The 22,907-nt window shown below is 42.9% G+C and overlaps 2 protein-coding genes across 5 annotated transcripts in view; one reads left to right on the top strand and one right to left on the bottom strand.

Moving 5' to 3' along the window:
* Window positions 1-8,757, top strand: part of RFC1 (replication factor C subunit 1) — a 65,991-nt gene extending 57,234 nt beyond the window's left edge. For all 4 annotated transcript variants that reach the window (XM_015561008.1, XM_015561007.1, XM_015561006.1 and 1 more), the window contains 4 exons: window positions 1,905-2,050; window positions 5,040-5,253; window positions 6,564-6,755; window positions 8,028-8,757. In XM_015561008.1, the coding sequence (XP_015416494.1) occupies window positions 1,905-2,050; window positions 5,040-5,253; window positions 6,564-6,755; window positions 8,028-8,117 (642 nt within the window). In that variant the 3' untranslated portion in view covers window positions 8,118-8,757. The remainder of the gene's footprint in view (window positions 1-1,904; window positions 2,051-5,039; window positions 5,254-6,563; window positions 6,756-8,027) is intronic.
* Window positions 8,758-10,674: 1,917 nt separating this feature from the next.
* Window positions 10,675-22,907, bottom strand: part of WDR19 (WD repeat domain 19) — a 79,535-nt gene continuing 67,302 nt past the window's right edge. Inside the window, 6 exon segments of the mRNA XM_006759287.2 lie at window positions 10,675-10,964; window positions 16,890-17,014; window positions 17,665-17,741; window positions 18,311-18,434; window positions 19,913-20,063; window positions 21,552-21,633. Of these exon segments, the coding sequence (XP_006759350.1) occupies window positions 16,903-17,014; window positions 17,665-17,741; window positions 18,311-18,434; window positions 19,913-20,063; window positions 21,552-21,633 (546 nt within the window). The 3' untranslated portion in view covers window positions 10,675-10,964; window positions 16,890-16,902.

Raw genomic sequence — 22,907 nt, 5'->3', positions numbered from 1 at the left:
GGGGCCGAGTGTCTCAGTGTCCCAATAACTGCCGCAAGCACCTCTGAGGGAAAGCCGCCCTCAAGCTCGCCCGCTGCCAGACAGTCCAGTTTCTCCCTGTCTGAGTCCTGGGTCCCCAGAGACTTCCCGGAACTGGAGTTCAGAGCAGTCGGGAGCTTGTGACTCCCTCCTGATTCAAAAAGACAGTCGTGTCCTCAGGTACCAGCTCCTTTCTGTGCGCACTCGCTCAAGCCTCCACACCTTTGCACTTTACTTCCGCAGCTCCTGACTCTCAGTGTGCTTTTCTCTTTCCTTCTAGTTGTAGAATTTCCACTCAGCCAGCCTTCCTGTAGTTCTGGATGATGTCCGTTTTGTCTTTTTGTTGTATTTGTGAAGTTGTTGTAGGAGGCAGCATTTTCGGTGTTTACCTATGCCGCCATCTTGGTTTCCAGTCTCTATTGTCTATTTCTTAATCTGGCCTTATTTTTCAGTAATTCAGAATGGTTTTATGTAAATGGACATATGGAAATTAGGAATGTTAGATTTTGGTCATAACTAAAATGTGAGTCAAAAGTTTTGTTTGCTCACCCTGGCTGGTTTGGCTCAGTGGATAGAGCATTGGCCTGTGGACTGAAGGGTCCCGGGTTCGATTCTGGTCAAGGGCACATACCCGGGTTGTGGGCTCGATCCTCAATAGGGGGCGTGCAGGAGGCAGCTGATCAATGATTCTCTCATCATTGATGTTTCTGTGTCTCTCTCCCTCTCACTTCCTCTCTGAAATCAATACAAATATATTTTTTAAAAGTTTAATTTGCTCTGTCTTAAGAACATTTCTTTCTTTTGCCATTCTTGCCTCTCGCAGATGGTTACTAGTGGCTTTTTCCTGAACTGCATCCAGGGGAGGTCAGTAGCCACTTTCTAATATGTGGATTCTCATTTTCTTCTTGCTAAAGAGGCAGCTGTGTATTGGTACTTTACTTCGGTTGATATTTTTTACTCAAAATAGAATTTGGTCAACATTCATAATTAAGAGTATTTGTTTTGCATATTTATACAGTATTATTATTTATACAGTAATAAACAAGGGACTTCCAGCATCTACTCTTCTCTGAACCTTACCACACATTGTTTGAAAACAAAAAAACAAGGACTCATTCTGTATATAAAGAATTCTTTCTCATGTTTTAAAAATGTTCATTTTTTTTTACCTAATACTTGTGCTTTTGAGAATTTATCTTAAATAATTTTAAACACAGAAAAAGCTTAATGTACAAAAATATTCCTGAAAGCATTAGTTCCGAAAGCAAAAAATTAGACTCTCCCATGTTCAGTAACAGGAGAATGATGAATTATAGTAAAATCTCTTGACTAGAATATTATGCCACCTTTGAAATTATTTGTAAAGATGAACTAATGTGAAAAAATTAGTTAATTATTAGAATAAAGCAGCATACAAAATGTATGTATATTTCCAGCGTTTAACAAGTGAAACCCTGGACATGGAAGATACTCAGGGATGCCCATTTTCACTTTTCTCAGTTTGCTTGACTCCATAACGGTTAGGGTTTTCATGCTCTGGTCCACCTGTGCTATCAATAGCTTGTGTTAAAGGCAAGCATAGGCCTCTCTGACATTGGCATCTACAAGGTAACTGGTGTCATGAGATCAGTTGGTTGAGGAGGCTGAGTTGGCAAGATGATCTCTCTTAGGGCCATGTGTGTTTTGGAACAAGGCATTACCATAATCAGTTGTTTTCTTTGGAATAAGTTTTCTACACCCACAGATCAGACACAGAGGGAAAGGGCCTTCTGCCCTGGAATTAGGTATGTGGGACATTGATGTTTCATTTCCGAAGACTGCTTGTAAGCTAAGGAAGCAACTTTGTACTGAATTTAAATTGTGGCCTGCACTTGATTTTCCCCCAGGCCATTTATGCCAGCGTTCTTCCTGGAGAGTTAATGAGGGGGTACATGACTCAGTTTCCCACCTTCCCCAGCTGGTTGGGTAAGCACTCCTCTACAGGCAGACACGATCGTCTTGTGCAGGATCTAGCATTGCACATGAGTCTCAGGTAAGTGGTAAAACTCCATTTCTGGTGGTAGAAATGTTTGTAACTTTAAGATAAATTTAAAACTGTATTCCTCTGAGATAGTGCTATTACTAATAGTCATATACAATATCTCTGCTTAAGAATAATTTAATTGGAAAAGGGAACCATATAGATAAAACAACTAGTTTTTACCTATCCTAGTAGTAAAGTGACCTGGTCATTTGGGATGGAGATACAGTTTACCTTTAACAGGAAGTCAATACTCAGATGATTGAGAACCAGTGTGTTTGGAGAAGTTTAAGGACGTTCAAAATTCTTACTTGGTACAATTTTGATAATGTTTAAGAACTTAAAAAATGTGCATGCATACACACATTAAGTGAACTTTAGGGGTTTACTTTTAACCATGAAAAACTACTTGAGCAATCTTACTTATCTTTCTGGTCTGGGGAGAGGATATTAGTATTTGGTTCACCCTTGGCTTTTGGTTAAAGCTGAACTGAGTTCTTCTACTTCCTGCTCCATTCCCTCTTCTTAGCCTGTGGCATGAGCCTTTTATTGCCACCATGGTGTTAGTTTTCTGTTGCTGCTATGACATATGACCAAAATTTAATGGCTTAAAACACAAATTCATTCCCATCTTCAGATGGGAAGACTATCCTGGATTATTTGGGTGAGCCCAGTGTAATTGCAAGGGTCTTTATAAAAAGGGGGGGGGGCGGGGGTAGCAGTGTCAGAGAGAGATTGAAGATGCTCACTGCCACTTTGAAGATGGGGAAAGGGACCGTGAGCCAAGGGATGCATGCAGCCTGTGGAGCTGGAAACGGCTTTCCCCTGCTGTCCTCACTGGTCCAGTTGTGGCCTCTCAGCTCTCTCCCTGCTCCCTGTCCACTGCTGTTAATATCAGGACCCCAGTGCCCTAGGGTGTCCCCTGTAGTGCCCGTACTGTGCTCATGTGGTTGTGAGCACTGGACTTTCAGTGTTTCATGGCTGTCCTTTTGGATGTCTGCCCCCTTCTCCCGTTCGACAGAACTTTTCTGGGGGTAGGAACTGAGGCTCACTCCCTAGCACATAGAATTGCTGAGCAAGTGTTTCTTAAGGAATCATATATAGGCCACTATCATCATCAAGCACATCTGTATTGAGCCTCTCAACTTGTAAAGTAAATTAAAATGTTCCTACTTAACTTTTATAGCCCAGGTTTCTCTTTTTTAAAAATGGAAAAGTGTGATATTATTACACTTAATCTTTTTTGGGTCATAGATGCCTTTGAGAAGCCGAAGCTTTGGTCTTTATTCCCCCCCAATTGCACTAATGTACAAATACAATTTCAGGGGAAGTAATAGATTTTTGAGGATAGGACCCTTGATTTAGACCAGTGATGGCAAACCTATGACACACGTGTCAGAGGTGGCATGCGAACTCATTTTTTTTGGTTGATTTTTCTTTGTTAAGTGGCATTTAAATATATAAAATAAATATCAAAAATATAAATCTTTGTTTTACTCTGGTTGCAAATATCAAAAAATTTCTGTATGTGACATGACACCAGAGTTAAGTTAGGGTTTTTCAAAATGCTGACACGCCGAGCTCAAAAGGTTCACCATCACTGGTTTAGACGATGCTTTTAGACTTTATTAGATTTAATGTTATGTGATCCTACTAGAAGGTAACAGTGATGTAACAAATTACAAGACTAATTTTGGAAAAGGTTTGATGATTGATTGTCTTGGGCAGTGGGCTTACGGCTCATACTTATCTTCAAGTATGCTGGATTATAGGAGACAGACTCAGAGGAAACGGGTGAATTAAAATGGGAGCAGTTTGAACTCTTTGCCTAGTTAATAAAACAGTTGTGGGCCAGGTTCTAGATTTCTGATAGGGGAACTGTGTGGGGTCTTGTGATTCAGACATTCAGTTGCCTGAAGGGAGGAGCATGACCCATAGGTAATTTTTATTTATTATTATTATTTTTTTAAAATATATTTTTATTGATTTCAGAGAGGAAGGGAGAGGGAGAGAGAGAAACATCAATGATGAGAGAGAATCATTGATCGGCTGCCTCCTGCACACCCCGACTGGGGATTGAGCCCACAACCTGGGCATGTGCCCTTGGCTGGAATCGAACCTGGGACCCTTCAGTCCGCAGGCTGACACTCTATCCACTGAGCCAAACCAGCTCGGGACATCGGTAATTTTTAAAAGGATTTTTCATTTCCTTTCTGATTTTAGTGTGGGTCCTGGAGTCAACAGCTTTTGAGGTCTCTTGTTTGAAGTGTACATAGATATTTAGTTGCCTGGTTTGAGGATGGTGGCAGCTGGGTTGGAAGATTTAGGTTGGCGACATTGGAAATATTGTTTCGTTCATCTATTTTCTGTCTTTAAGCGACAGTGTTTAAATAGAAAGAAAAACAGCCTTTTCGTGATACCATTCTAGTTCTCAGTCAGTTAGAGACTGCTTTTCTGTCTTTCCCTGGCCAGAATGCAGGAACATTCTTGGCAGTTTATTAGATTTGGTGAAAACCCTGCTCTAGAATTAAAAATTTCAGAGTAACAGTGTTAGGAAATGTGAGGGAAGCTTTCATATGTAATTTTGTGTGTTACAATCCAGAGAGCAAAGTTTTTCAGACCCTCCTTAGGAAGTGGTAGCGGCACTTTAGGTAGGCAAGCTCAGTGGCTTTTAGGGATGCTTTTCACATTTGGAACTGGGAACGAGTAACCGTTGGCTGTGAGAAGTATGAGCACATGGAAGCACTGTTGTTGCCTGGGCCTTAAAGAGTAGGATGGAAGCAGAACCTCCATTTGTGTTTGCATGCTCTGATGCAGGTAAGTAAAAAATTCCCTTGGAGTGTGTTGGTGTCTGTACATGACCCAACTATGAAAACAGTAGAGGCATTCCATTGTGCATTATTAAAAGTGGGTTGAACTCCCATCTGATATGCATACTGTGACTTGAATCGGTGGTAGTTCGCTATTGACTATAGCTGTGTCTCTTTTGTTTTGGTTTAAGAACTTACTCCAGCAAAAGGACTATAAATATGGATTATCTATCACATATAAGGGATGCACTTGTACAGCCCTTGACCTCACAAGGGGTAGAAGGAGTACAGGACGTTGTTGCCCTTATGGATGCCTATTATTTGATGAAAGAAGACTTTGAGAATATCATGGAGATGAGCAGCTGGGGAGGCAAGCCTAGTCCCTTCTCCAAGCTGGATCCCAAGGTAAATTGTGTCACCCAGTGGCTCTCCATCACTGTAATTACCGGGTTTGTATTGGGAGTACTTCAGAGGTGTTTTATGTGCTTTAAAAGGTTTTGCTTTTTCAGTGCTTTTTGCTTCTATGGCCTGTGCTTTCCAAATACACTATTTGAGTATGATATAAAGAAAAGACTTTTGGATTTAACTTTACAATTTGTATGTTTATCTTTGCTTTATGCTGAGTGGAAAAGCAAGATGTGAAAGCTGAGGAACAAATATAAATATATTCCTTATGAGGAAGTGTGGGCAGCTGAGCCCGGTGAAGGAACCGAGGAAAAGAAGTGCTAACTGGCTGAGGAGTGTTACACTTAGTCTGCCCATTCAGTGGATTCAGTTATTCCAGTTGTAATCTGTTGTGTAGTAATGTACCCCCTACTTCACATAATGAGCATGAAAAACCTAAAGTGACATAACATGAATATGTACTATCTAATACCTCACTTTGTGCCTGTTTGTTTGCTGATGTTTTAGAAGACGTTCTCTGTGGCTTGCCTTCTCTGGAATTCCAACCTGGCTCAATGGTTGTGGGTACAGGAGACATCTACAGTTAGCATTCATGGACTAATTCTGCAATGATTAGAAGCTCAATGTTAAGGCTTTTCAAGTTATTTAGTATATTGAACTAGCCACTATTAGTAAAAGTATTTTGTAAATAAAGGCCAACTTTAACTTGTATCTTATTGTGAGCCTTTTTTGACTTCCTGATTACTGACTAACCTTATCACTTGTAGAATTGCAGAGAGCACTGAATTAGGTAAAAATGATGACTTAAAAGTCAATTTTTTGGGTCTGCCTTAAAGTTTTCAAATACTGATTATCTTTTTTTTTTTTTTTTTTAAATATATTTTATTGAGTTTTTACAGAGAGGAAAGGAGAGAGATAGAGAGTTAGAAACATCGATGAGAGAGAAACATCGACCAGCTGCCTCCTGCACACTCCCCACTGGGGATGTGCCCGCAACCAAGGTACATGCCCTTGACCGGAATCGAACCTGGGACCTTTCAGTTCGCAGGCCGACGCTCTATCCACTGAGCCAAACCGGTTTCGGCCTGATTATCTTTTTGAGTCATGGGCTCTATTAAGAATATGAAAAATATGGACCTTCTCCATAGAAAAATGCATACATATATAATAAATATACACACATGTGTATAAATATTTTGCAAATCATTTTAAGGGGCTTCCAGGGTCTTTCAAAGTCTGTAGGCCTACAGAGTTCAAAAGGATTCTCTGGCACTTAGATTTTAGGAGTCCCCTCCTTTTCTTTTCTTTAGGTGAAGGCAGCCTTTACGAGAGCTTACAATAAGGAAGCCCACCTGACTCCGTACTCGCTCCAGGCAGTGAAGGCCCCCAGGCACAGCACTGGCCCTGCGCTGGATCCTGAGCACAGTGAGGAGTTCCAGGAGGATGACTCTCAGTCTGATGAGAAAGAGCAAGACGCTGTGGAAACGGATGCTATGATCAAGGTAGTATTTTAAGCTACAGAGAGAAGCTCTGATACTCCCGCAAACTAGTTTATTTTTTCTTGTGTAATTTACCTTCAGAAATTATTCAGGGCCTGTTTAGCAAGTAGCAGAGTAAGCTCTGAAAATACTTCTAAGTTTTTTTGTTCATCACAGTTGAAGGTGGAGAAGGTATAGATTTCACTTTTTAAAAAATCCTCACCTGAGGATATGTTTATTGATATTTTGGGGGGTTGGGGGGAATAGAGAGAGAGACATCGATGTGAGAGAAACATTGATTGGTTGCCTCCTGTATGTGCTCCGACAGGGGATTGAACCTGAAACCTAGGTATGTGCCTTGGCCAGGAATCAAATCCACAACCTTTTTGCTGTATGGGATGACACTTCAACCAACTGAGCCACCCACTCAGGGCTAGCTGTTTCACTTTTATAAACAGCTTCTAATAATAGTGGAAGAGCCAAAAAGCAAAATATAGGCCATCATATTGATGGTCATATGCTCTGTTAGAAAAAGTAAGATTTTTACTTTTTTGATCATTGGTTTGTGCTTTACCCACACACATTTTCACAGCACAACCAAGAAAATCATTTTCAATGAAACCATTTCTCCCTTCTATTATTTCTGTTTTGCTATAGCCACTGAATTGCCTATAGAAATTTTTCAGAGCAAACATCCTTGTCTTTTGCTGGAATAGGTTAGAAGCATTTATGGTATCAGCCCACTGTTTGCTATAGCAAAGGAATGTAGTCTGTATCCTCCTGTATCGTGTGCGTATCATTCTCGCCCTCTCTGGCTTTGTATATGCAGCGGTCGGAATAGTGGCCTTCACCAGTGTAGCTCCTCTTCCTGTCTAGTCTTGTGTAGACATAAGAGGTTGTCTCCTCCCTTCTCCTCAAACTGGGCATGTTTAGACTCTCGAATCTGAAACTGAAAGAAAAGTAACTTTTTACCCTGTTTGTAAATTATGTCTTACTTATATTTTGTCTTTCCTAAATATATCTATGTTCTAAATCCAAGAAACTGCATTCATGAGGAACATATGTTGGTTCTAGATTTTAAATAGCTTTTTAGTTTTATGGCTATCTTATAAAGGCTACAAGTAGTTTATTGAAATTAAGCTCATTGGGGGTAGCAATAGTTAAAGATACATAGATATTTGCAACCTTTCTTCTTTACTAATTAAGTTGCAGGTAAAGATTTTTATAGAGATGAACTTACTTCATTTACTCATAACACAGTTATTAACTATTTTCTGCATCTTTCCCTCCCAACAGAAAAAGACAAAATCTTCAAAGCCTTCAAAATCAGAAAAAGATAAGGAGTCCAGAAAAGGAAAAGGAAAAGGAAAAGGTTCAAAGAAATGAAGCTGTTTCTTACTACTGACGGTCACTTTTTACTCACCCTGTTGACCAGTCCAGCTGGTCTAGAGGAGGCCTTATTTTTTCCAAAGGAACCATAATAGGGCGACTGAGTGGTCCCATTATCAGTAAATGGTGGTACAGCTAGCAGGATGCAACCGGTAGGCTGATGTACACCTCTTATAGAGGTTGATAGGACTGTGTGGGTCCTCCACTGCCCCCTGTCCATCTAATTCGATTGTGCTTCAAAATGACTGTGTATAATCAGAATTAGAAACTACACGTGGGCTTTGGAATTAGATTTTATTTAACAATAATATGCCTGACAACAGTGGTACTAAGGCAGCTTTTGTAAGCTTAACAATTTATTCTAATGTCCTGAACATTTTTTTAAAGATAGTTACTATTATGTGGTGAAGTTTTGTAAATAAATCATAATACAAAATAGTCACCACCTAGAACTGGGTATTCTTTTTGTACATTGTCAAGTATGTTGCAGAATGTAAATTAGGAATAAAAATGTCCCATATGGTACATGTATAAATTCTTAAGCCTATCATCTTGTATAGTAAAATACTATGTTGGTATATGACTTTCCTTACTAATTTGCAAATGATTGGATAAAAGAAGTTAACTTTACTACTAACCCGTTATGTGAAACATAACTTTGGCAATTGAAGAGTTAGCACTCTGATTTCCAACTTCATTACGGCTGTGAATGCTGTGAATAGGATTTCATGGGGAGGCCTTTTAGTTATTACTAGAGGGTGTGGCTGCAAAATGATGGGTGGTCATTCCTATCCTTCCTGAGTCTCATCCCATCAGTAAGTCTCAGGCTTACTCTGGCGTGGGACAAAGTGAACACTGGCTTTGGTTTAGTTTGTCCCTGGGAGATGATTCTGTTCAGTGATGGAGCCCACAAACCCTACTGGAACTTTGGGTTGTCACTGTCCTTGCTGCGTGGCCCCGAGGCTGTGGAAGTGGCCTGGAATTTAGGTGTCCAGCTGCTTTTAATCTTGTCAGTAAATGCTAAGAGATATGTGAGGAAAGGAATGTAAAATCAGGATCTGATTCCTGTTTCTAAGGAATGGAGAGTCTTGTTTGGATGGTTAGACATACATTGAAAGTGTATTTACCATGTGAAAAATGTATTTCGTGGAGATTAAGTTCATTATGGGAACAAAACATTGCCTATTGAACCGCGCCCCTCTCTGTTCAAGCCTGGCTTGAAACTTCTGCGTCAGTGAAAATTCCCTTGATTGACGACTGCCTCCCCTAACCAGGTGGCTGAGCTTGAGTTTCTTACGCATGCTCTCCTATTTCTGCTGCTTTTGGATATGCAGGTCATATCTGCCTAAGTGCTCTGTGCTCCCCAGCAAAGGGACTAATATCCTTGCAGTCAGAACAAAGAACAGTGTCCTTTACTTGCTCATGACTTTAATTATAAATGCTCTACCCATGATTGGCATAATTTTTGTAGTAATATGAATAACTCTGCTTTTAGAATTAGAGATTATAAATGTGCCTTTTAAAATATGAGAATGACAAGATGTTAGACTCCTGGCTGAAGCCCTCATGACTCTGAGGTGTGTGGCTGAGGTAAATGCAAGGTAGGTGCTGGGTTCCACAGCAGTATGAGTGTGAGTCTAAGGGGTCTGTGTCCTTTTTGGAGCCAGCAGAGGCCACACTTTATCTTTGCAGCATAAAACTGCGTACTTGCTTTTTTTGGAGATGCATTGGATGAATGTTGGCCATTTTGTTATCTACAACAAACTACTATATCCTCCATCTTTTTAAATCTGGCAGTTCATGAATAAAGAATGTCTTCCTAAGTGAGTTCTGGTACAATTATGCACATGAATGAGTGTCTAAGGCCTGAAACTCCCAGAATATAATGTACTTCACCTCACAGATCCCAAGTGCCAGCAGCTCTTATTCCTATACCCTTATACTACCCCCATAGTGGGTGGGATTATTGGTAATGACTCGTGTTGTAGCACTTAGGGAGGGAAGAAGAGGCCATAGAGCTGGAGGCAGCATGCATGTGGATACTTGGATTGTCCCCTAGGCTTGCAGGCACCTCTAGTGCTCAGAATGCTGGTAGCCATACTGCAAAGACATCATCTGACACATTCGAAGTTAGGCTACACTACTCATTTCTGTTAGCTGTTTAGCCTGTGGTTACATTGGCTTTGGATGGCAAGGCAGCTTGTAGGAAGAGAGTGGTGTGTGATATGGGGAAGGAATGCTCTAAGCACCTTGGGGAAGATGCTGAATAATTTTGTCTTCAGGGGAAATCAAATGATTTAATTTTTGTGACAAGAATTCCATAGTACACAGTGTAACAACTCAGGACTATATATATATAATGACTATAAGCTTCTAGTTTCATTCTCTCAAATATTTGATTTTAGTGGTTTTGGGTGTTTTTATTTCAGGGCTAACTAGTCTTGATTTGTGTAAACTTCTTATTTCAAACTTTCAACAGTGTTAATATCTGAGCTGCACACTGTACTTCAAGCTGCCTTCTTTTGTCTCCAAATCCAGAGAAACATTACAAATATCTAGTTAGCAATTTTATTTTAAAAGACATACTTCAAAAAAGCTGAATATTTACAATTATGTCATAGGTGACTATTAACAATGCAGAACATATAATCTGTAAGACTTTGAAGAGGAAATATACAAAGTGTAATAAACAGCAGTGTTATATGTTACTGTTTTGTCACTCTGTAGAAGTTGAAAGGGGCAACCTGGAAAGGTCACCTTGGTTTTTGTCTTCTGTACCCGGGAAGGTCCATCAAAGGCATAAACACAGCCTCATAGGAAAATGCTGTCTTCCCAGGAACATATCTAGAAAGCACAACAAACATGGCCATGTGCCTTTAGAAGGGTTTCAGGAAACTGGCATTTAGTGATAAAGCCACGCACACTGAAGTTTTCTTGCTTGTTTATGGAATGTGGAGCAGGATCTCTACATTCCCACGGTAGAAATCTTCAGTCTGTCAGCATGGTGTTTCAGTTGTGGCCTTGAAACCAACTAAAAAGGTGTGAGGAACTCTCGTGCACTGCTGGTGGGAATGCAGACTGGGGCAGCCACTGTGGAGAACAGTATGGAGTTTCCTCAAAAAATTAAAAATGGAACTCCCATTTGACCCAGGGATCCCACTTCTAGGAATATATCCCAAGAAACCAGAAACACCAATCAGAAAGGACATATGCACCCCTATGTTCATAGCAGCACAATTCACCATAGCTAAAATTTGGAAATCAGCAGGTGAGTGGATTAAAAAATTGTACATCTACACAATGGAATAATATGCTGCTGTAAAAAAAGAACACTATCATTTGCAACAGCATGGATGGACCTGGAGAGCATTATGTTCAGTGAAATAAGCCAGTTGGAGAAAGATAAATATCACATGATCTCATTTGTGGAATATAATGGACAACTTAAAATGATTAAAATAGATCCACAAGCATGGAATAACTGTTGAGCTTGTGGGGGGGAGGGGGTAAGAGATCAACCAAAGGACTTGTATGCATGCATAACCAAAGGACACAGGGAGGCAGCTGGGGAGAGGTCAATGGAGAAAAAAAGGAGACATATGTAATACTTTCAACAATAAAGAATTTAAGTTAAAAGATAAAAGATTAAAATATAGGAAGATCCCCCCACCCTCCCCCCAAAGAAAAAAAAAACTCCAAAACTCCAAACCCCAAAACAAAACAAAATGGTGTGGACAAGCTGTTGAACTTCTGATGGACCATCTTACTGGAAAGAATGAGAAAAAACTTCTGAAATGAAATGGTTGTTAAGAATTCCTTGTCTAAAAGGAGTCAGTGAACAATAGCTTCAACCAGTACTCATCAGTACTCATCCTATACAATAAAAGCCTAATATGCCAAGTCTCTGACGGTTCGCTATGATGCACTCTGACCACCAGGGGGCAGAAGCTCTGACCTGTAGATTAGCTTGCTGCTGGGGTCCGGCCAATTGGGACTGGGCGAGATGGGCTGGTCATGCCCTCCCGTGGTCCCTCCCCAGCCCCGATCGTGCACTGGTGGGGTCCCTTGGCCTGGCCTACCTCCTCTTGCAACCTGGGACCCCTCAGGGTATGTTGGAGCCAGTTTCGACGCAATCCCTGCAGACCAGGCCAAGGGGCCCCACCAGTGCACAACACTGGGCGCTCTAGTTGTATAATAAAATATTTATAGTGACTTTTGCAAAAGGTCATGCATAATCATGCACTGAGCATATTTGTGAGTAGCAGTGATACCACAGTCTAAGACTCTACAGACGATTATTAAAAACACAGTGTTCTACTTTGGGAAGTGGCAGAGTTGCAAATGAATCCTTCCACAGGTAACGCTATATTTTATCTTCATTTTATAACTAACTAGAGCAATCACTGTTCGATTCCTGATCAGGGCACGTGCCCCGACTTGATTCTCGGTGGGAGGCTTGCAGAAGGCAGCCGATCAATAATTCTCTCTCATCATTGATGTTTTTATCTTCCTCTCCCTCTTTGAAATAAATATGAAAAAAAAAATTCTGCCAACAAACAGGTTGGATGAAGACTGAACCTCAGGTGAGATTACAGCTCTAACCAACAGTAGCCTTGTGAGGCCTTGAACAGAAGACCAGCTAAACCATGCTTCCACTCCTGACCCACAGATGGCAACACGGGGCTTCTGAACTACTTTCTCTACAGGCACAGCAAATCTACAGTGACATACTGAATAGTTCCCTCTGAGTGAAATCCAGGATCTAGCCAAGTGAATGAGAAAACCCACATTGAAATGAGAGACAGAATCTTGCTATAAACCTCACAACTTCCAGCTTCTTCCTGAGGAATGAACGGTTTGGACTCCACAGCTGGCATCCTGCATTTTAAGACTCCCACCTAAGAGACCCCCAAAACATCTAGCTTTGAAAGCCAATGGGCCCTGAATCCACAAGACCTACAACTAAGGAATAGTTCCCAATGGGATTGTATGAACCCATATGGCCAGCACAGGGAGCAGACTGAAATGCATCCAGTCTTTCTGTGAAAGAGGTCTATTTGCTAATCTTGAGAGCTACAGCCCAAGAGAAGGCTTGGAGCGTAACATATACCTGGGGCAAGTACAGTGCTCCCCAGAGACTTGCAGGTGTCATCTTCGTACTCTCCCTCTGCCCTGACTACGGTCTCTGGTGTCTCCCAGAAAGGACCTTGGGTACAAATTTAGTGCTCTGGTGTTCTCTGCTGCTTTCCAAGCGACACCCTTTAATTGTAGAGCTTACTTTCACGGGTCCCCAGGACTGTCCCAGGGAGTGTTCTTAACCTGCCACCGAGGCTCAACACAGGCAGCTGATAGAAATGCTTAACCTTTCCAGAAGGAGGCCCATTTGCTTATCTTAATAGCTGTGGGCTTTCACTCAGTCTGAATCGAGGTGCTGACTGAGATCCTCCCATTTGGAACACAGATCTTGGCATTCCCTCAACCACTGGGGCCACAAGAACTAAGACGGCGACTTGGACAATCACAAAGGTTTGAGAGAGAACCAAGAGCTAGGGCAGGTTGAATAAGGTTCATTCCCCACACAAAAGCTCTCCGTGACTGGGAGAGGTGGCTTGTTTATCTAAAGCATAGACACCAACAAGGAATATGTTAAATGAAAGGACAAGATAAAACCTCAGAAAAGTAGCTTAACAAAATGGAGATAAGTAATTTACCTGGTAAAAACTCCAAATTAATGGCCATAAAGATGCTCATCAAAGAACAATGCACGGACCAAGAGAATTTCAGCAAGGAGACAGAAAATAGAAGAAAATACCACACAAATCAGAGCTAGAGATATAATAACTGACCTGAAAAATACAATAGACAGGCTCCGTAGCAGACCAGATGCAGAAGAAAGGACCAGCAAACTAAGACAGGGCAGCAGACAGGGCAGCACTACAGGGGGACCCAGAGGAGATGGGAGAGAGAAAGGGTCATAGAACTTCTTTGAAGAAATAATGGCTAAAAGCTTCCCTAACCTGGAGAAGGGAACAGAGACATCCAGATCCAGGAAGAGTTCCAATAAGAGGAACTGAAAGAGGCTCACACCAAGACATGTTACAATTAAACTGCCAAAAGTTAAAAAAAAAAGGAGAGGATCTTAAAAGCAACTTGTTAAATAAAAGGAATTCCACATAAGACTTTGCAGATATTTCAGCAGAAACTTTGCAGGCTGGAGAGTGACATGATATATTTAAAGTGCTGAAAGGGGAAAAAAAAAAACTGCCAACAAAGAATTATCTACCTGGAAATGCTGTCCTTCAGAATCGAAGGGGAAAAGAGTTTTCCAGACAAGGAAGAGCTAAAGGAGTTCACCACCATTAGACCAACCTTACAAGAAATGTTAGGACTTCTTTAAGTAGAAATGACAGAGAGCTAATTAATAAAGGAAACCATGAGAGTAAATTTCGTTGGTAAAGGTAAATACATAAATTCAGAATAACCTAATGTAATGTTGGTGGGTTAATCACATGAATCTATGAAGGTTAAAAGACAAAAGTAGTAAAAATACTTAACTACAATGATGTCTTAAAAGATATACCACAAGATGAAAAGATGCAAATTATAAAAGAGAACTCATGGACAACAGTGTGGGGATTGTGGAGTGGGGGGGGCGGAATGGGTAGAAGTGGAAGAGGGTATAGGAGGGATAATTGGTGATGGGAAATACAGTAAACTGATGACTTAATGGACAAAATTTCTGGTCTGTATGTCATATGTGAAAATTAACACCCTGTTAATTTTGAATTGCTTTTTAAACTAAGAGTTGCTTATAATTAAATTAACAGGGCCGAAACCGGTTTGGCTCAGTGGATAGAGCCTCGGCCTGCAGACTGAAAGGTCCCAGGTTCGATTCCGGTCAAGGGCATGTACCTGGGTTGCAGGCACATCCCCAGTGGGAGATGTGCAGGAGGCAACTGATTGATGTTTCTCTCTCATCGATGTTTCTAACTCTCTATCTCTCCCCTTTCCTCTCTGTAAAAAATCAATAAAATATATTTAAAAAAAAAAAATTAACAGGGTTGGAAAAAGCACTAGTAATTTTGCCTACATAAATAAACACTACATATCTGCTACTGCAGTCTACATTTAAATCCAAGAGTCACTGCTCGCAAATAATGTTCAGCGAATGATTAGCGCATGATCACACCGCATTGTGCGCAGTAATTGGTTCTGTTGTCCCATTGTGACTTTCTGCAGCACTTTTAATGTGAGCCAGCTGATGTTCAACATGCGCTATTGCGTTCACATTGAGAAAAAAACCATTTGCATTTATTTATACACAGTGACTGGTGTAGGCACACATTTACTAGACTTATTTAGTATAAATTTAAAGTTATAGTAATATATGTAGGAAACTTTTTTGTGAAATTAAACTTTTCATACATTCTTAATTTTTATTAAACAAATCTGTCCACACAAGTGAAAATCGGTGAAGTAACTAATTTGCCAATTTTTAACACATTCAGGAAACTTTATTATACAACAGACTTTCGGCTCTAATGGATACCCCCTTGCCCAAATTAGTCCATTATATCGAGGTTTTACTGTAAAGAAAAAAAAATAGAATGTGTGTGGGTGGATGGAGAGAGTAAAAATGTAGAGCTTTAGAATGCATTTGAACTTAAGTTCTCATTAACTTTAAATAGACTTATATGATGTTTCATGTAAGCCTCATGGTATCCACTAAGCAAAATCGTATAGTAGAAAACACAAAAGAGAAAGAGAAAGAATTCTAAGGCTGCCACTACAAAAAATCAGATTACAGAGGGAGAGTGCAAGAGAAGGCACAAAGCATTGACAAAACAGCCAGAAAACAATTAGGAAAATAGCAGTAAGTCCATACTTAATGATTACTTTAAATGGACTAAATTCTCTGATCAAAAGACAGAGTGGCTGGCTGTACAATTGGAAAATTCACAAATATGACTCATCAGCCTGCCACTGAACAAACTGGGTCAAAAGAAGAAAAAAAGCCAAACGATAAATAAGAATATACCTTGAGATAAATGAAAAAGGAACTACAACATATCAGAACTTACGATATATAGAAAAAGCAGTTCTAAAGGGAAGATCTGTGCTAAATGCTTACAGTTAGAAACAAAATCTCAAACGACCCAACTTCACAGCTCCAGGAACTAGAGAAAGAAGAAAAAGCTATGCTGAAAGGTAGTGGAAGGAAATAATGGTCAGAGCAGAAATAATGAGACTAAAAAAGATCAATGAAATTAAGAGCTGCTTTTTTCAAGACAAAATACCTTTAGCCAGACTCACCAAGAAAAAGATCACTCAATCAGAAGTGAAAGAGAGACTACAACTGATATCACAGAAATGCAAAAAAAGATTGTAAGAGACTACTATGAACAATTACATACCAACAAATTAGAATTAGAAGAAATTCTAGAAACAACCTACTGAGACTGAAGCATGAAAAAGTAGAAAATCTGACTAGACCAATTACTACTAAAGAGAGTGAATCGGTAATTGAAAACCTCCTGACAAACACTTAGTGATACCTTATGGCCCAGTTGGAATCCATGAGGCGGCTTGCCCCAACAATCTTTGTTATTGTAGAGACTACAGCCTGCATGTTAGCATTAAGAAAACGAATCAGAGGTTTTGTTGTTGTGCTCAAATCTGATGAACGACATGAGTCACAAAAAGGAGCCAATGGGAATACAAACTACAGCTGTGGACTCTGCCCAGGAAGGGGAGGTGCCTGGCACTGACCTGCACATGCCACTCACGGCTCCACCTCTGTCTGCAGGTACTGGGTGCAGTCCGAGAGCTTCTCCAGTTGAGCAAAGTTCAATCTTTCTGAACACATGGGACATGTGCTTTCCGTATCCAGTATGCTGTGTGGAGATGAAGAGGCAGAATAGATTAAATATATTTCTTTTCCTTTGGGTTATTCTGTGAAAAAAACGACTATTCCTGTCCACATCTCTTAGTATATGTTCATTATGCAATTTAAGAATTAGAGAAATTATATATTTACGAGAGGCCCAGTGCACGAATTCTTGCATGGGTGAGGTCTGGCCAGCTCACCCCGATTGGGGCCGATTGGGCAGGCTGGCCGGCAGAGGGGCTGTGGGCAGTTGGCCAGCCAGCCCTGCCCCCTGGTCAAACTCCTGGTCAAGGGGACAATTTGCATATTGGGCTTTTATTATGTAGGATATGCACAGCCCATAGATACAAGCAACAGGGCAGTGAAGACCTGGGGGGTGGATAGGGGCTGGGAGGAAGGGGAAAGGGGGAGGGAAAGGGAGATATCTGTAGTACTATCAACAATAAAAATATATTTAAAAAAAATATTCAGTGTCATGCAAGATCCCCTTTAAGGATAATGTTTTCAAAGGTCAGAATAGTTCTTTTAAGAAGACAATTTGAATCTTTAGAGATCTTTAGGAACATGCACAAATAAGGAGGTTTCCGATCAAGAATGGCCGAATGACAGGCCTATTTCTGGATAAACCCGAGAGCTAGTGAAACGATGCACACTTACATCTTAAATTCTGAGTACAGAGCAGGGAAGTCGCAATGTGGACACACTGTCCAATCATCCCTCAGCATATGTCGACCCTAAAACAGTGCATATAAGAGTAAAATTCATCTTTAGTTTTAAAGCTCCACCATTATTCAATTATAATAATTGGATTGCAGTTAAAGCTAGCACTCTAAATTAGGAAATTATTGATAATTCACACAGGTGGAAACTGACTAGAAAGAGATGGCATCAGAAGGACTAAAGCCAGGTTTTATGTGTCAGACTTGTGTGTAGAAGAAGTCTTCAGTTTTGAGAAACATTACCTAAGTTGCAAGGTAAACCAAATTGCAGGTTACAGAGCCGAGAAGTGGCGGAAAAAGGATGTAAGCGCAGGCCCATCTGATCCCTCGTGTGTGCTGCACTGCCCCCCAGTGCCTTCTAGTTATTCACTTAAACAATTATATGCTTTGTGGTTGTTTTTTAAAATTACTATATCCTTTCAATAAAACTTGCAGCTTTGTTGACCATAAAATTATATGCTAAAAATTGCAGGAAATTTGAGGGATTGCAATTTCAGAAGTGAAAAATCTGTTGATACATCACATATTCAAATGGGTTATAAATAGATATGCAAAGAAAGGGAAATTATTATAAAGAAGCTTACTGTTGCAATGCAATATGGGATGTTGTTTTTACAACCAGGACAGAGGAGTTCACATTCCGGGAGAAGAAATTTACAAAACGGACACGGGGTAGTGACCTCTTCTGTCTCGGAGGTATCTGGTCTCCTGTGAGGAAGAATCACGTGTCATTTAAAAACACTTCATTTTCCATGTGATATGGATGGCAGAGAAAAGGCGTATTTGGAAAACTAGGAACTTGACACATACCTACTTCCTCCCAGACTCTGAGGCCCACACTGTAGCGCAGGGAGGAGGAGGAGAGTTGGGAGTGGTCAGGTTGTAGCATTACGTGGGCCATTTTGGGGAGTGGAGTTGAGGGCACGTTAAATGGCAGAGAACATGGGTGGGTCTGCTGTCCTCTTCCTTTGTCACTGGCGTGGTGAGCTTGCTACCCATTCTGTCCAGCAAAACTGACTGGCAATGTCTCCTGTGCTGTCCCACACGGCAGCCTAGCCATGAGCCACATGAGCGCCGAGCTCTTGAAATGTGGGTAGTGTGGTGAACTAAGTTCTAAGTTTAGTTTAAATTTAGTGACCTGTGGCTGCCAGGAACCGCACTGGACCACACAGCTACAGAGCACCCTTGCATGGGGGAAATGGCCTCTCTTCGAAGCGAGCGCCTAGGACAGCAGGGTGCTGGGCTGCGGGGATAACTGTGCTCTAGCATAGCCTCCCACCTTGCTCCGCTGGCAGGCAGGCTGGGGTGGTCTGATTTGGTGTGAAGCTGCTGAGGGCTTACCACCTTTTAAAGAGGGAGTGTTCATGTGGCCCTAAGCTTAGAGTTCTCTGCCAGCTAACAAAGGGGAACTGCTTCCAGCGGCCATTCATTGCAGTGCAGCTGCGGTGGTCAACATTCAGGTACACTGGGTGCTGGTCACAATGGACCTAACGGATACCCCAATGTCCTCTCCACTTTGAACAAGTGTAGTGTGGAATCGCTATGTGGTTGGAACGACTCTCTCCTTCGGTAAACACTAGTGTTTTTTCCTCTGGGGAACCAGGCCGCTACAGCTTTGTGAAGATATGCTTAGGTGCCTGGGGGCCTCCACAGGGTGTGGCGATGCACTTTTCTGGCAATAGGGTGTGTAATTACCAGGTTTCTCACACTGGGAAGTGTTTACTACTTGCCCCTCTGGGCAGACACTGAGGCCTCCAGGCAGCCCCCTCCTCACCAGCCCACGCTGCAAATTTGCAGCGAGAGGTAGGGTACAGGCCAGCGAGATGTGAATGGATTCCTGGGGGTGGGTCCTTTCTAAAAGGCAAAGGCCTCTCCACCTCTTAATTTCCCTCTGCTCCCTGCCTTGAATGGGGCTGTGATGTTGAGCGGTGGCAGACAGCCACGTGGAGGGAATCTCTACGCTCCGGACAGAAAAACTGGACGACAGAGGGGCTGGAACCCAGCGACACCAGCCCTGGGCTCCAACGCCTCCTACTCCTACGTGAGTCAATTCCCGACTTGTTCAGCCACGTGGGGTTTCTGCTGCTGGTGTACCCCCGTGTGGTTCCTGCTGCCACCAGCAGCTGCATCCTGAAAGAGGCGCCTGCGAAGCATGACGGACAGTGGGCATCGCCGCCGCCGCGTACCTGACCATGGCCTCAATCTTCTTCTTGTATTTGGCATCGATTTTGTTGCGATTCTCGGGTCTCATCAGCATGGCTGCGAATCGGAACGCCGAGTGCTTCAGGCCCGCTCGGTGACACTCAATGACCGTGGACGTCAGGATCGGCACCACGTCTGCAATAGGAACGGACGGGGGAGAGAGCACAGTGTCCCTGCTGCGGGAGGAAGGCGGGGCCACCCCTCTGACTCTGCCTTTCCTGGCAGAGACCGGAGATGTGTTTAACGAGGGGCAGTCAGGCTACTGCTCATCGACTGTCTCCCCAGATGGTGCTGCTCTGCCTTGTCACCCAGGGCCTGCACTCCCTGGGGTCACGTGTGTCCTTACACACCTCGGACACACTCGTTTGACAGGACTGCTGGTGAACGTGAGAGAGATCAGTCCTTTTATGCACTAACCTCTGCATGCACCTATTTCTTCAGGACAGATACGCCGACGTCGAATTACTGGCTCAAAGAACATGACCTTTTAAAAAATGCTGTTGGCACAAACTGCTTTCCAGAAAGGCCATGCCAGTATCCACCCAGCAGCAGTTACAAGTGCCTGAACTACGGCGGCCTTTGCCAACTTGGTATATAATTTTTCATGTAACAAAAAAGAACACATTTAGAGAATAGGTGTTGATGAATTACGGCTTGTGAGCTAAGAATGGCTTTTACATTTTTAAGTGGTTGAAAAAAAAATCAAAATGTTTTGTGAAATTTAAAATATTTTGTGAAAAATATGAGATTCAAATTTCAGTGTCCAAATGAAAATAAAGCTCTATTGGAACACAGCCATGCTCATTTGTTTATGTATATTTCAAGCCGAATAGCAGCTGGGTATTGTGACACACCATGTGGCCCCAAGGCCCCAAACATTTGACATCTGACCCTGTCCAGAAAAAGCTGTTGACCCCATCACAAAAGGTGACAGAATCTCTTCCCTGAAGGGTGTACCGACATGTCCTTTAGAAAGGGGCCTTTCTCAGAGGTAAGGGCCAACAGACTTAGTTGACTGACAGTGACCTTGGGCAAGTGTTAGTTCACTTCTTTTGCTCCGTTTGCTTATCTATAAAACAGGGATAACAGTACCCACATGTGCAGTCTTGAGACTGTTGTCATTTGAAAGACCTGCGTGAAAGGCTGGGCCCTGGCTGGCATCTGGGAACTGGGGTTTTGGAGGAGTTCCTGCTGTTTCCAGAACTGATCGAGTGGCTCACTGTGCCTGAACTCTTCATACAAGCAGTGGTTTCTGCTGAAGACGGTGTCTGGGAGTCTGGAAATGTGGTACGTGCTAAGCAGGGGGTACCTGGGCATCACGTGTCACACAGCTGACTCCAGGAGGAGCTAAGCGGGCTCACCTGGAGGGGCTCCTGGAAGCTTGCCCCTGTTCCCCAGACGCAGCCAAGCGCCTTTTCCCTTTGTACCTTCTTGCTGTGATAAACCCTAGGCTGTAGCACCCCTCTATGTTGAATTACCAACGTGTCGTATGGCCTGATGGGGTTGTGAGGACTAGTGGCTTAACACACGCAGAGAGCAGTGGCTGGCAGCGTCAGTGAGTGGAGGCCTTACAGTGCCACAGGAATGCAGACATGTGGCTCACAGGCCCTTCTCAGTACTTACGTGACGGAAATTTGCTAATGTTCTTGGCCACTCGAATAAGCAAACGTGCCCCTTTCATATGATCTCCTTTTTTAACGTGAATCTGAAATAAATGACATATTGAACTCCTTTTAGAGACTTTGATTAGCCCTCATTCATGCTGTTCCTCCAAATATACAATCCTTGATGGTGACCCTGAACAGAGCCAGGAGATCCTTGTAGACGTACCTGGCGAATGCCACTGGGACTCCTGCTCCCCCAGCAGCGGCTGCCGGCCCCGCGGCCTCCCCAGCTCACCCCTCCTCTACACTGTGTTCTCTAGACCACCTGACGTGAGTTCGAAGCCCGATCCAGCTGGTACTGACCGGTATTCAGGGACTAATAATACCAACGTTACCAGGCTGTTGTGAGACCTGGAGGCTGTGTTGATGCAGGAAGAGAGGCCGAGTTGCTAAAGGGGGGCCCTGGCTGTCCTAAGGCAACGATGGCAGGAGGGGCCGAGATCAGGCAAGTACCCATGGGGTCTGCGATGCCGGGAGGGTGCCCTGAGGGTGATGAGCTGGAGAACTGACAGGCCCCCCGGCTTCACTGCTGTTGTTGGGTGAGAGGTTACCCACAAAGGTGGGCAGTGGGGGGTGGGGGCAGTGGACAGACGGAGTCAGAACTGATGATGTGAAGGGTGAGCATAGTGCGACTCAGGCATCGGGTCTGAGCGAGCGGTGTATAATTTACTGAGCGCTGCAATGTCATCACACATACGCACGCCCTGCAGCAGGGACGGGGAGCCCTGGCCGCTGGTCCTCCCTGACCCCTGCTGACTCTGTGGGCCTCACTGCCCAGCTCAGCCGCCCTCACCCAGAGGTCCAGGCTGTCCTTCAGCCAAACCCCGGTCCCAGCTCTGGGGAGGAAGCGTCTGCCAGAGCTGAGGCCCCATTTCCCCTGAAATGTGGACGACTCCTCAGTCCTTTGGGTCAAAGATGCCTGTGACATTCTCACATCAATTTGTTCTTAATAGGTCTGTTGGTTTCCTTTTTAATATCACAAGCAGTTAAAAGTCCTAGCAAACCATGAAAGTGTTCGGTGCTTGCATAAGCGACCAGAGCAGAGGGTGCGCTTCAGTGGGAGGGGGGAGGGGACAGGCCAGCTCTTGGGGCCAGAGGGAAAGTAAAAGGTTTGAGCACCATCTTGTTGGCTGTGATTGTGAAGTGTTGGATTTCTTACAGGAATCCCTTTTTTTTTGTGGTGGTGGTGGTAGTGGGTGGTGCTGGTGGTTGGTGGTGGTGGGTGGTGGTGGTGTGGGGTGGTGGTGGTGATGGTGGTGGTGGTTGGTGGTGTGGTGGTTGATGGTTGGTGTGGTAGTTGGTGGTGGTGGTTGAT

The sequence above is a fragment of the Myotis davidii genome, unplaced genomic scaffold, assembly GCF_000327345.1.
Source record: "Myotis davidii unplaced genomic scaffold, ASM32734v1 scaffold235, whole genome shotgun sequence".
NCBI lineage: Eukaryota > Metazoa > Chordata > Mammalia > Chiroptera > Vespertilionidae > Myotis > Myotis davidii.
Note: the sequence above shows the minus strand (reverse complement) of the source record. Positions and strands in the feature narration are given on the sequence as shown.